Source organism: Eurypyga helias, unplaced genomic scaffold (genome assembly GCF_000690775.1).
Source record: "Eurypyga helias isolate BGI_N326 unplaced genomic scaffold, ASM69077v1 scaffold13292, whole genome shotgun sequence".
Classification (NCBI taxonomy): domain Eukaryota; kingdom Metazoa; phylum Chordata; class Aves; order Eurypygiformes; family Eurypygidae; genus Eurypyga; species Eurypyga helias.
Genome location: NW_010236781.1, coordinates 50,088 through 63,439, shown reverse-complemented (window position 1 = coordinate 63,439; position 13,352 = coordinate 50,088). Strand labels below are relative to the sequence as shown.

The window sequence follows — 13,352 nt, the reverse complement described above, 5'->3', positions numbered from 1 at the left end:
GCTGACACCAGCTGAGGATTTAGGAGAGCAGGGTGGAATAAACTACCTCTATTAAGCAAGACAGATAAACTCTTTGAAGGAGAGAAAATGAAATGAGTGAATCTGGGATCAAATTCTAAACCCAAGTTATGGTATAGCAAGGTATCCTGGACCATAAGTTATAGAACAGCAAAGACAAATGGTAGGAAATCTCCAAGACAGAACAACAGGATTTACGGCTAGGCACTGAGCCTATAAATTCTGCGGTAAGTAGATATACCAAGTTGGCTGAAGGTAAGCGTAAAGTGCAGCATGACATATTTGGCATTATTGAGCATTAGATGCTCTGCAAGAAGTATAGGCTGCAATAGCAAAGACTTATTGCCATCATAGACCTGATAAAGGAGTGGAGAATAAATGCAGAAAAATATTATAGCGTTTTTCGAACCGTATTTCTCATGAAGTATGTCCTGGAAGATCAGCTATAGCAGCTATAAAAAGAGGAGAGGTTTTATTGTTAACTTTTCTTTGATGCAAGATGTGAGAAAAGGCTGACAAATTTAGGATCATTATGTCTCAAACTGGTAAAAGAATGTGGGACATGGAAGAAGGCAGCGCAGCACCAGTCATCTCAGCGCACTCTGTGGTCTGACGGGGCTATTGCAAGAATAGGACATAGACTAGCAAGGAGCCCTGTTATGAAACTCTGCATCCCACAGAAAGCAAGTGTATCAGTCTCCCTAAAACACTGAGGAAGAGGATTACAGACTAAACTTGCTGATGGGTTTGTCTGTTTGACTTGCTTTAGTTATTCTTGCTTCTCCTGAGATTCTAAGTGTTGGAGGGAATAATAATGAAAATAATATCCACTTACATTTTAAAGTGCAGTTCTGTTATTTGATAGTATCCTAGTAAGTTTTATTCTGTGACTATAATGAAAAGGAAAACTTATCGGTGTCAGGTATTACCATCTGTGATTATAATGAGAAGAAAAACTTGTCAGTCAGGTATTACCATCAGGCTGTAATGAGAGGCAGCATAATTTTCCTATAATATTAAAAGAAATTTTTGCAATATATCAAATTTATGAGTAATGATGATGACATTTTATTATTTTTGTGCTTATATTTAACAAAAAAATGACAAGTTTTTACTGAGTCCTTTAATGTTGCAGACCGAGGTATTGATCTTATGTCCTGTCTGCCTGATTATATCCCCGAGGCAGTAAAAAGCATTCATTGCCAGTGCAGCTCTATCAATGCATAAAGTTTAACATAAATATATCAAGCCACAGCTTTGGAGGCTTTTTGCTGGTGTACGACGTCTTTGTCATAGTGTCTGCTATTCCCACTTAAAGGTGAAAATTAATCTGCAAATGAACATTAAGACAGAGTCAAGATGCTGTTCAAAGTCTCAGACATTGGCTCAAATCGGGGGTAGAGCCCCAAACAGAAATAGTATAAAGTTGGTTTGGAGAGTTATCTCAGAGACCGCTCAGATGTAGACACTTTGTAGATTTGTCATCCTCACTCATTTATAATTTACCTGACTTGAGATCAGAGAGGAATTCACACAAGAATGCATCCACCAGGTTCAATACTTATAAAGTAAAATAACCACTTTTAAGTAGTAATTTGATGCATGTTCACATTTAAATCATGACATTTGATGACTTTCTATTGATTATTATTTGCCTACTTTGAAGAGATCGTGATCAATAATAAAAATAACAACTTGTAGTCAAGTCTTCTGGTGGGTCATATAACACTTGCTTGTTTTCTGTAGCCAACAACAGGGGTTTATTCTCCAGGCCAAAATACAGCTCCTGTCAGCTACCAGAGGGCATTAGCCTGCAGCATATTTCTTTTGCATACTTTCAAATTTCAGGTCACTACAGTATAATGATTTTTGTTAATTTAGTATCTGATTGTTGCGGAGTTTTGTTTTTTTTTTTTTAAATAGATCCTTGTTTTCAGTAAGATGATCCTTCCATCAGTAGAAGAAATATGAGGCCTCAAAGAGACCTAGGATGTATATGTCTTACTGCAATGTGGCTTTTCTTGAGCTGAAAATTTATTGGATTTCACAAACCTTTTAATTCATTTGAAACCAATTTTTGAAAGTAGAGCTGATAAGCTAAAAGAAGCTTAAACTGCGAGTTTTTTTCACAGCCATTTCTTCCTAATGCAATTACTTCCTGATTCATCACCCCTAAGCAAATTAATGGAAGAAGAAAGAAAAAGAGGATTAAATATAAAGATTTATTTCTAATAATTTTTACTTTTCAAATTATTGTAGGATTACAATCCTTTACTATCATCTCTAAATTATTTATAGTAAGCTAAGCAATCTAAATTCTTCTCCTTACTACATTATTTAGGGCATAAATGTTTCCTGTTTAATGCTTTTGTGGTCAAATAATGTATCTCAGGCTAAGTGAATAAAATTAAATTTAATGCAATAATACAAAAGCAACAGCTAGGAAAAGTACCTGAAGTGCTTTCCATCATGTATTTGCTCTCAAAAATTGTAAAACTCAGCTCAGTAAAATGAATTTCTTATTTCCATAAATAAAACCCCAAAACTCTCAAGAATTTTTGTTACTTTTTTCACATGACACTGAATTAAAAGGTAGTAATTTTTCTTCCAATACATGTTTACCTACAGCAGAATTAACTTCTCTTTTTCCAAGGCCTACCAGGTTCTTTAGATTTATAATTATGAGTTCCCAGGTTTGGCAAATTAACTCAAAGTGTGAGTAAACATCTTGGAGGTCTTTGAGACATACCATATTCTTATTTTCAAAGAGGTGTTTATTCTCTACACTACATAGTGCTAATTACGTAATGGTATTTCACAGTGCTTCACTCGTAAAGGGAAGATAGGCTAGACCAGTTAAGCTTTAAGAACTTAAATCACTAGAATGGTTCTCATTGATTTGAGAGGACTGTGTTTGAGATCAGCAAACTTTAGAATTAGGTGCGGAGGTCAGTAAGCTCTATGTCTATAGTTTTTAGATATGTATTAAATGGCCAAGCTTATTTATGCAGCATTGCCTGCAGAAACTCTCATGATTCCAAATTAATATAAAATACTTAATACAGAAGTCTGCTGACGGGTAAGACAGTCTATCTGGTTTATGTATCTTTAGAAATAGTACACCAAGGAAACAACCAGAGCTTGAATGAAAATCGCCTCCTAGATGCACTATTTCTGATTGAACATGGCTGGATTTTTCCCACAGCAAATGAGTGCTCATTGGTGTGAGAAGAGTAAGCTAGTTCCTAACAAAGTAAACCCAAAAATGTTTATTAAATAAAATTCCTAATCTCTAGGCTCTTAAACAGTGCAAATGAGAAACACGTTACTCTGATATACCCCAATGTTACTACAGAGAAAACAGAGAGGAGGATGAACACCCTTCTTAAAGTGGTCCTCCTTATTTAGAGTAACAAATTTGCTTACATTCTACTCTTACAAACAGTAAAATCCTTTATAGAGTAGAAGACCAGTCATATGCTCAGATACCAACCTCAGACTACCTAAAAGGAAAGCACATGTAAGTTTGTTAACATGTGATCAGCTGCTGAAATAGAATATATGAATAGTTTTTTTCAATATGGCATGGCTTTTTACTTGGAAAGAAGTGCCAAATGATTAATGAAATTCTTTCCTTCCTTAAAATTCATCAGTTCAATATTAGTAACAGGACAAGAAAAAGAAAATTTTAGGCCCATACTTGTAGAGGAATACCTGCTCTTGCAGCCTTGATGCCAAGCTTCAGCTGAGTAGGCAGAAAAGAAAGCTCAGAAGCAGCTCCTCATCACCATCTGGTCACTGTAAATTTACGTACACAATTTCTCAGAGTGTTTGCTCACCTCATATGGGTCTGAACTCACATGAGTGAATGGGTGTAGATGAACAGACATCAGACTTCTGCAGTGATCTCAGGCCAGGTGTGAATCCAGTTGCTAGTCCCTATCACATCAGCATTTGATTTTATTCTGGAAAGTACTCACATACGTCTGCCTCACAATGAGCAGTTGTTCCCTTTCCAAAATTAGCAAGAAAAATTTTCTGTAGCAGTCTAGTATTTTCTGTCTTACTCTGCTTCAATTCCCCCTCTGTTCTAGACACACTTTTTATTTCTTTTTAAGCTTCTTTAGTTAGCAAAGTTAGTTCAAAAGTTTTCTCCTTTCAAAATTGTCATGAAGTCACCAAAGCATGTGTATCCTTCAAGTCATCATGTACTAGAGCATCATATTTGTCTAGCCAGTTAGTCTGAGTGATATATACAATCCCCAGAGCAACAGTCACAGCGTCTTTGTTGCTTACACCTGAAACGATTCCTTTAGTCAGTAGGTGCTTTTGCCATGGGAAGGCCATGAAGTTTCAGCTACGTGAGACCTCAGGTGGCTCTGGTCTGGAAGCCAGGTCCCTGCAGCATTTCAGTTTCTACATTTTAGTGCTTTTCATGAAAATAAACAGTAGGTAGAGACTATCCATGAAAAAAAGAAAAGAAAGATTAAATTTATATACAAATCAGAGAATTAGTTTCATCGTGTCATATCTTAAGACATGACTCCTGGTAAAGCCAAGCCACATGATAGCTGTAACATGTCATTATGGGGATGACACAGCCCGCTGTAAAGTGTGTTGCGAGCTACAGGACTGAGAAATCCGAACCATTCTTTTTCTCAGGATCATGAAGATTATTTTGCAAAGCAGGCAGCCAAAGGATTACCTTGGTCTCTGATACTTGCTCTCATGTATGTTAATATGCTGAGCTGTCAGCTGGAGAACATCTGTTTGGAACCTTACCTCAGTGTAGCAACGAGGGCCAGAAACAAGGAGCAGATCTTCATGCATGTAGAAATAGAAGATACCCTAGGCAAAGATTCAGCTGGATGATTCTTATGTATTATATCAAAGGATATTTCTGCTAACTTCTTGAAAGTAAAGATGCAATACTGATGAAAATCAGAACACAGCTGCAGTCCTAGTCTGTTCTGACTGGCTTAAAAGCTGCATTGTTAGCTGCCAGATACGTCTCTCATATCTGAAAAGTCATACCCCTGAACTGGTTCCTGTGTTTATCTTAATAGTATTGTCATTCCATCACCTTCTGTTGTTCTAGGATGGTCGGACTGAGCTGAAAACCCAGGCCCCAAACCTTAGCAAAGATGGTAAACCATGTAGTAAAACCATCTTCTTGCAAAAAAAAATTGGGTTTGTTTTTCATGCAGGCTGCTACAAGGAAAATATAGCTGGAGAGAAAAAGCTGGTAATTCATTTGATGACAGAGGAATAAAGAGCTTTTTTAGTATGGGAAATTTGTCATCGGTTTCTTGAAAAATATATAGTGCCAAAGAATGCTCCATTTGTGAGCATTACATGTCCTGTGTTTTATTCTATTATCTTCATCTCTCGTAAAAACCCTCTGAAAAAAAGATTTTACAAAATGTGACCTTTTACTTTTTTCATTTCTCCCTGTGAAAAGAAAACTAAGGAGTTTTTGCCTCATCTTTGCTTGTAGGAGTTAAGTGCCTGTTAGAAGAATAGTGCCTTGGCTAGGACAGTCTCTCTAGGTTTCTTGCACGGTCCCCAGAGATAAAACAGGAAAGAAACTGGATTTAGTGTATTTGTCTCACTCTGAATAGAAGTCATTTTCTGATTGCCTGAGAGGTGGCAACTCAAAGCCTTATTCCAGATCAATGAAGAACATTTTCAGTGAAACAGAAAACATTTAACATACTTTGATGAGTTATAATAATCTGGCCACATGGTGCTTCAGTGGAAGAATGGTGGTATGGACTAACTCATCAAGTAAAATGTCTTTTCAGAGGTGAAGACTGTGGAATTACAGTATCACAAACACACTGGCATTTTCTCTCATAGTATTCTCCCTCACAGACAAATTTGCTTATGCCATCTTAAGTGTGGTACTCACTGCTGTGAATGTACTCACCCCCTAGATCCATCGCAAATTAACCACTCAAAAAAGTAAGTTTCATGCATCAGTACTTATGACCTTCTAAGCATTGGTATTCTGCTTTATGCTACATTTCATTTCTTATCCTACCAGTCTGCACTGCAATATTAGCCAGAAATGGAGGTTACATTACAGTATTAAATAAAAGAATGGAAATCTATTTTCTTTCTTTTCTTCTTACCCATAGAGTAATAAGTTAAGCACCTCTGCAATTCAGAGTTATATAGATGGGGTGCTGCTAAGCATTGTGGATGGCCTCTTTAGGAAATTTAATCTCTCTCTCATGTTAAGCAGGAGGTCTAGACACTCCCTCTGAACCTTGCTGTAGAAGCTGTAAGAGCAGTAGGGTCTTACAAGCACAGAGAAGACCACATTCAATATCTCATAGAATATGCGTAAGTCCCTTAAATTCAAATGTCTAAAAGGATAAGTTAGCCCAACTCGTCAACTCTACAGCCCCTAGAAAGAGCAAGTGGGATGGAGGTGGAGGACATGCTGTTGTCTGTTGATGCAGGTGAGGGAAATAAGGCATCAGAAAAAACAAATGTTGTCAGAAGGGGCTTTTTCTGCAAGTCATGCTTTGTACAGCTGTAGCTATCCTGCCTCGTGCCCCAGCTGTGCTGTGCCCAAAATTGAAAAGAAAGCTGAATTTCCCATCACAGACAAATTAAGGAAGGTCTTATGGGGAAGAGGGAAGGGAGATTATGTCCCCCACCAGAGTAAGCAGCATCCAGTAAAGCCAACCGCACTTGCCTAAACCACAGACAACACAGGTTTACAAGGAATGAGGCAAAGAGCAAAAAGTGACATGCCTTAACGTTTGCTAAAGCAGTTTGGACAGGATGAAATGCCTAACATGGAAGCCTTTTCTAGCCAACACCAATTTCCACAAGCTGCTGTATTGCTTGTGACAGTACAGACTGACAGCAGGAACAGGAGGAAGGTGTACAATGTCAACCAAAGCAGAAGGTGTGGTCCACTAAAATACCCTGTTAAGCAAAAAGTGACATGCCTTAACGTTTGCTAAAGCAGTTTGGACAGGATGAAATGCCTAACATGGAAGCCTTTTCTAGCCAACACCAATTTCCACAAGCTGCTGTATTGCTTGTGACAGTACAGACTGACAGCAGGAACAGGAGGAAGGTGTACAATGTCAACCAAAGCAGAAGGTGTGGTCCACTAAAATACCCTGTTATAGTCATATGCTAATACACTTCCAAAGTGGAATATATTCAATGTGGAGAGTCCACAGTCAATTCAGACTAATTGCTGACTAATCCTCTTGTGCATGTGTTGGGGAAACCCACCAAAAATGACAAAGTATATACAGTGCTGGAGTTGTCTGGGCATAGACTAGTGGCCCTCCTGGAGAGAACCAATGCCCTAAAACACTCGCACCAGAATAGCCATCAAACCACAGGTTACTAAGTTAAAAAGCAGAAATCTCATCCTTAATTAGTTCATATGCTCTCTGGTGTTCTCACTCAATTAGTATAAGTTCTACTGTGGCATGTAAGATCGTAAAACTCTGAGATAATACAACAATGGTTATCAATATCTACTATGTTAAATCTTCATGTAACTTTGTCTAACAATGTAAATTTAGTACCAAACACAAAGCAGCACTAAAAGAGAAAGCTGATTCATGGAACTTTTAAGAAATATTTCTGTTCTGTTGCCACTCAGAATTCAGGCCAGAATTCAGCCATAGTGACTTTTCAGGGAAGTGCTAACGGGAATGACCTAGTCCATATCATAAAATCTTTGAATTTACTAATCTTGAAAGCGGCAGCTACTCAATAATCTGAAGATTAAGTGTCATTTTGCTGTAGTCTTGAGGGCATGACTCAGAAATCAACTATTGTTGATGACCCCCTATAGAAAAAGGGAAGACTTCACATCCAAAGGGCTGATAATGCAGTAAGTTTCGCAGACTACACATCTCTCAGAAAGGAAAGCAGAAAAATATATTTCAGAGTTCATGATATGGTCATCAACCTAAGTCTAAACAGCTGAAATAATCAAACCAGCAGAAGTATACTACAAATGGATTTTTATTGACCGAATTGGATAAACAGATTAATTAAAAAAGCATATTACAAACTGGTGTGCTACCATAAAATCAGTTTGTACATGTGGACATGCCCTTCTTAGCCTGCACAGCTCCTGCAGCGCTGTAGCCCGTTCTCATTGCAAGCGGTGCACTTGAGGGCTTTGAACGAGTCCGTAAAGCAGTTCCGAAACACAGACATCTTGCTCCCATGGCACGCTGAGCACGGCAGGAAACCAAAGCCCCCACAAGAGGGGCACTCGTGAGGATGCTGGACTCTCTGCTCAAAGAAGAATGTGAGAAAGACAAAAATGTTACCTCATCAACCACCATAAGCTCTAGGAAAATGAGGGCTGCAGGATGGCTGAGGGTGCAGATTCTGGTTCCCACCTTGAGCAGTACCCACTGTCCTATCCCAAGGTATACCACCATGGAAGACCAGTACATCTGCCTTTTGCTTTGGTCAGATCCACATGCAATGATCAAATAGGCTCACTGCGGGTTTATCAGTCACATTATACCTTTAGTAGCCTCTGTTTATATGTGCCAAAATAGCTAGCTAAAGAATAGCTTGCATGCATTACTCTGATGTAGTTTAGGTCTATATCAATGCTAGGAGGTAATGCAATTGATGGAATCTAAACTCCTGGCAGTTTATGTTGACCTTGTATTTTCTATGTTGTATGTTCTTATTATGACTTTTAGCATTTGCATGCTTGTGCTGAACATATTGTTCCTATTACAGTTAGAGCTGATCATATCAAAAAGCAATTCATAGCTTCTGACAAGTAGTGTTTTAGGAAATAAACGGTGTATTCAAATTTATGGTTGTTGAATGCTGAAATTTTCAGTGTAAAAGGGAAAGATCATCAATATTCAACAGTTATACCTGGAAAAAATTGCTGCAAGGTAGGCTTGCGCTCCCTCAATTGTCCTAATTCCTGAGTAAAACAATAATTCTGCTCTATGTTGTATTGGATTAAAGACAAGGGAGAATGCAAGAAGAGATTTCAAAGACATTTTTAAGTTACACTTGCTGAAAATGTTGCCAAATTTTTTAATGATTGCCTTAAAATTCTGTATCAAAGAAATGAAAGGTACACCATGTTGGGTACTTACCACAGCACAGATATGTGGCTTGAACATTGCACTGTTGAGTAAAGACTTTACAGATTTAGTTAAAAGGAAGAACAAAGATCCATACAATTCTTGCTATGGTTAGTCTGAGGAATTATGTATCACTAAAAAGTTAGTCACAAATTATTACCAGAATATATTGAAACAGGTACAAATAATACAATCCTTCTTGTAGCTTCATCAAGAAAACTGAAGAGATTTTTGCAAAACTATTAAGAACAACATTCATCTACTGACAGCTCAGATGAACATGCAGATAAAGGCACTTCTTTGTCCTGTAGCTCATAAACTTGCCATTCTTCTTCATCAGGCAAACAACTCCTACTACTGTTAACTTCTCTGGGGACAATGTTTGGAGATATTTAATGTAAAATTAGTATCCTTTTTATCTCAGGAGTGCCCACATCTTTCATAATTTACAATGGTGGTTAACTTCATAGGACATTATTGCAAATAATCTCAAAATTTTAAGATAACAATATTTTTGATCTTTACCTTCAAGCTTGTTAAGCTTGTAAATAACTACCTTTCAATGCAGTTAAGAGAACTAACAAAAAACAAATGCAAAATTGCTTTGGCTCTATTCTTTGAACAATGACCATTTCCGTCTTGAACAGTTGACGGTTGTGTAACCACTTTCTGCATCTTCAGTGATAAAGACACCTGACTGCTCCTTGCAACTGTAGCAAATCCATTTTTGAAAAGAGAAAAAAAAAATATTAAAAAGCAGTGAAGCAGTGATTGTACTCAGTAAGCAGTGTGAGCAGTTATCAGTCTGATGTAGTCTGGCATTGTCTTATAGATGTACTTTCTGTCCCAAGATTAGGACACACATTGGGTTAGGTAATAACGTTATATTATAGAACCGTCCAAACCAAGATCTGGGGGCATTTCATTTGAAAGTAATGGAGAATGTTAAGGAGGTGTTTTAACTAGTCAGACAACAAGAATGCTTCATGTTTTAATCATATAGTTTCTGCTTAGCTACTCAATATGTTTCAATGTGGCCAACACGTTCTTCTGCATTATAGACAGAAATACACACACTGAGTCATGGGACAAGGAAAGTTTTGCTGAGTTAAGGAACAGGTCAGACAAATGCCGAAGGTACCACCTGCACTGCAAAGCGGCGAGGCACTTCATGATTTACTGTATAAAGATAAATCTACCTCCTAAACTGGAGAGGTGAACAACCCCTGGGGTCAGCCTAACTTGAACTCTTGAAGGAGTTCGAGAAGGAGACTGGCTATAAGAAGCTGAGGACATGGTGAAGGCTAAATACCAAAGATGATGTCAAAAGTTACGGGAAATGGAAAATTACTTGCCTTTCCTGCTGTGGCAAAATCAAGAGAAAATAAGGGTGGACATTTAAGTCTGATGTTATCAGCACTCATGTTTTCTCAAACTTAATGGGCTGTTATACTATGCTATCATTCATTGAAAGAGAAAAACAAACAAAAAAGAGTATTTGGGATCAACAGTTTGTAACAGAAGAAAATAACCTGGTAAAAAAAAATAAAATCTACTCAATTACAAACATTCAATGTATGTTCCTTATATTTATTTGCAGAAATACAATTACCTCAATTTTGGTTAGGAGATCCTGCAGTTCCCCAGATTCATTCATTAGTAAAATTTTCTCAGCACCCTATTAGTAAGAAGATGATAAAGGTCAGCCAGTTTAGCATGAAAAAACAGAGATGATTAGAAGATTTGGTCTTGAAAATTTAAAAAGGCTGAGGACAAATTTGACTCACATTAAGTATTTTATAATTAGGTCAACCTTAGGAAAGCTAGAAGGAGAGGAGAATCTAAACGCAGTTCTGATAGTAGTGCCTAAAGTTTGTTACCAGATGTCTTATCACATTGCCTTTTTGTAACAGGTGGCACAGCCTGGAAATTCTGATTGTGTTCCCTTTATTTTACAGGGTATGTTTCCTGAGAGAATAAAAAAATATGTCTAGTTACAGTGTCAAAAATTACAATTATATAAATATACAACACATCAGAGAATGTAGCAAAATGAGAGGAGAAAATTGTATTTCATATATTCTGGCAGCTGAGCATTGAATTAAGACATAATATGCCTAATGTATAACACAAGAAGAAAAAGGGTAATGAAAATACTGTAGCAACATTAATGTCAGGCCCAACAATGAATAATAATAATTTAGTCTGAGTACATTAGGCCTCTGAGTGGTTCTGTGATCTGAACCGAGGAGGTACTGAAGTGTTTTTTCTTTTTTCCTCCTGAAAGTAAATGATAAGAAATTATTGCAGACAAAATTAAACTGTCAAAGATGATGTAAAACCTTTTTTTCCCCTTTCCTTCTAATTAGAGGGCTACATCTGAATGATTACACTTCACTTGTGTAACCAAATTCACTGAATACTAAATATCACCAAACACAGACACTTTTAATCAGTGGATCACAAGAAACCAACAGAAGGTGAGGAAACTGAGGCACAGATGGAGGAAACTGCACAGCCCTTACCCGCAGCTAAGGGTGATTGGCCAAAACTAGGGTGGTGGGTTCATTCCATCGTGATGCCCCAGTTTGCTAACTGTTAAACATTGCCCCAACTGTTAAATTTCATCTTTGGGTTTGCTTCTGGCATGAGCTGGGCGGTGGGCTGGGATGCTGGCACAGGGCTGAGGTGCAGTGGGATGCCGGCACACGGTTTAGCTGTGCCATTACTTTGAGCTGCCCATGGTCAGCCAAAGGGGCTCTCAGCCCCAGCAGCTCCCCACCAACACCACTCTCCCTGCTGCTGGGAGGTACGGGAAAGGCTGCTGGGGGGCACAGGGAACACAAATGGGTCACTAATGTACGTGTTAGTGTCCAACCATTTGCAGTGTCCTGCTGGGAACTGCAGCGGCTACAAGTGTGTAGCCCCAAAGCCAGCTAAGGGCCACCATTGAAAAGGATTTTGTATGACAGCCTACTAAGGTTAGTTTCCCTGTAGAAAGTCTTTTCCTCTGACTTTATGCAAAAAAGTAACACTTCTTGGACTCCGTGTTCAATGATTTCATTTCCGTTAAAAAGCAAAATACTAATATTTTAGTAGATGTGAGAGCCACTTTGTTAGTGAACACTACTCTTACAGTGCTACACTTTCAAAGACTTTTTTTATAAAAATAATTAGCTGCAAGGTAATTAGTTGTGGTTAATTAGCCACAGAAGATGACAGGAGACTCAGATCAGCTAGCTTTACCCATGGTGTCTCTTCCATTGGAATCTGTTGTATATCGTGGGCACAGAGCATACCAGCTTCGACATATGCATTAGGCTCTGCGCGTCCCCAGCAGAGCTGCTTTTAGCAGTCTGTCGGCCCCTTTCACGCTTACCCTCTAATCTTTCCTCTGCTTTCACACAGAACGGGTAGCAGGCATGATTGGCACAACAAAGCGAGGGTTTGCCAAGGCGGCCCACGGAGCATTAGCTCTGGGCCTGAGTACACCGCAGCAGCTTGAGACAAAGCCTGCGCTGCCCGCCTGCTGCAGAGACGTTAAGGATTTGCAGCTTTATTCATGTAATTGCAGCACTGTGAATTCCCTAAGCTACACAAGCCCTGATTTGCCCCCATTTAGGAAAGGATCTGTTCTCTGGGGCAACAGTTGGCAAAAGCATCCCTGTGACTTCTGCTCAGTGTTACAGTGAGGCTGTGTGATAATGCTGTCCAGCTTTTGCAGCAGTATAATTAAGTCTGACACGTTTCCCATTACAGATTCATATCTTACGTGTGTTATTTCACATGACATTCAGTCAGTCAGCGGTGTTACTTTCAAAGTGGAAAGCCTCATTACTGCAGTTTTAAAATTAAAAACCAAACATCCAAATGGTCATCAACATTTTTAAGTGTTTCAGTGTGTCTTTTCTGATTAACGGCTGCCTCAGGTGAAATTTGAAGAAAAGATACTTTGCAGAGGTTAACCTTCCCTTTGGATCTGTGAATCTTAACACACACAACATCGTAATTAATTAATTAAAACAGCTGTTAAATAAGTCCAATAGCTGTTTTCTGACCAGAGAGTGATGCTTTTCTTTTTCTTCCTAAATTTTGCCTGGGTCACAATTACCCACTGTGCTGGTTTTGGCTGGAATAGAGGTAATTTTCTTCACAGTAGCTAGTATGGGACTATGTTTGGGATTTATGCTGAAAACAGTGCTGATAACACAGGGATGTTTTCAT

At 38.4% G+C, this 13,352-nt stretch overlaps 1 protein-coding gene across 1 annotated transcript in view; it reads right to left on the bottom strand.

Annotated features, from left to right (window-relative positions):
- Window positions 1-8,121: 8,121 nt before the first annotated feature.
- Window positions 8,122-13,352, bottom strand: part of GRXCR1 (glutaredoxin, cysteine rich 1) — a 39,770-nt gene continuing 34,539 nt past the window's right edge. Inside the window, exons 4-5 of the mRNA XM_010147229.1 lie at window positions 10,741-10,806; window positions 8,122-8,301 (exon numbers count right to left, since the gene is read on the bottom strand). Of these exons, the coding sequence (XP_010145531.1) occupies window positions 8,122-8,301; window positions 10,741-10,806 (246 nt within the window). The remainder of the gene's footprint in view (window positions 8,302-10,740; window positions 10,807-13,352) is intronic.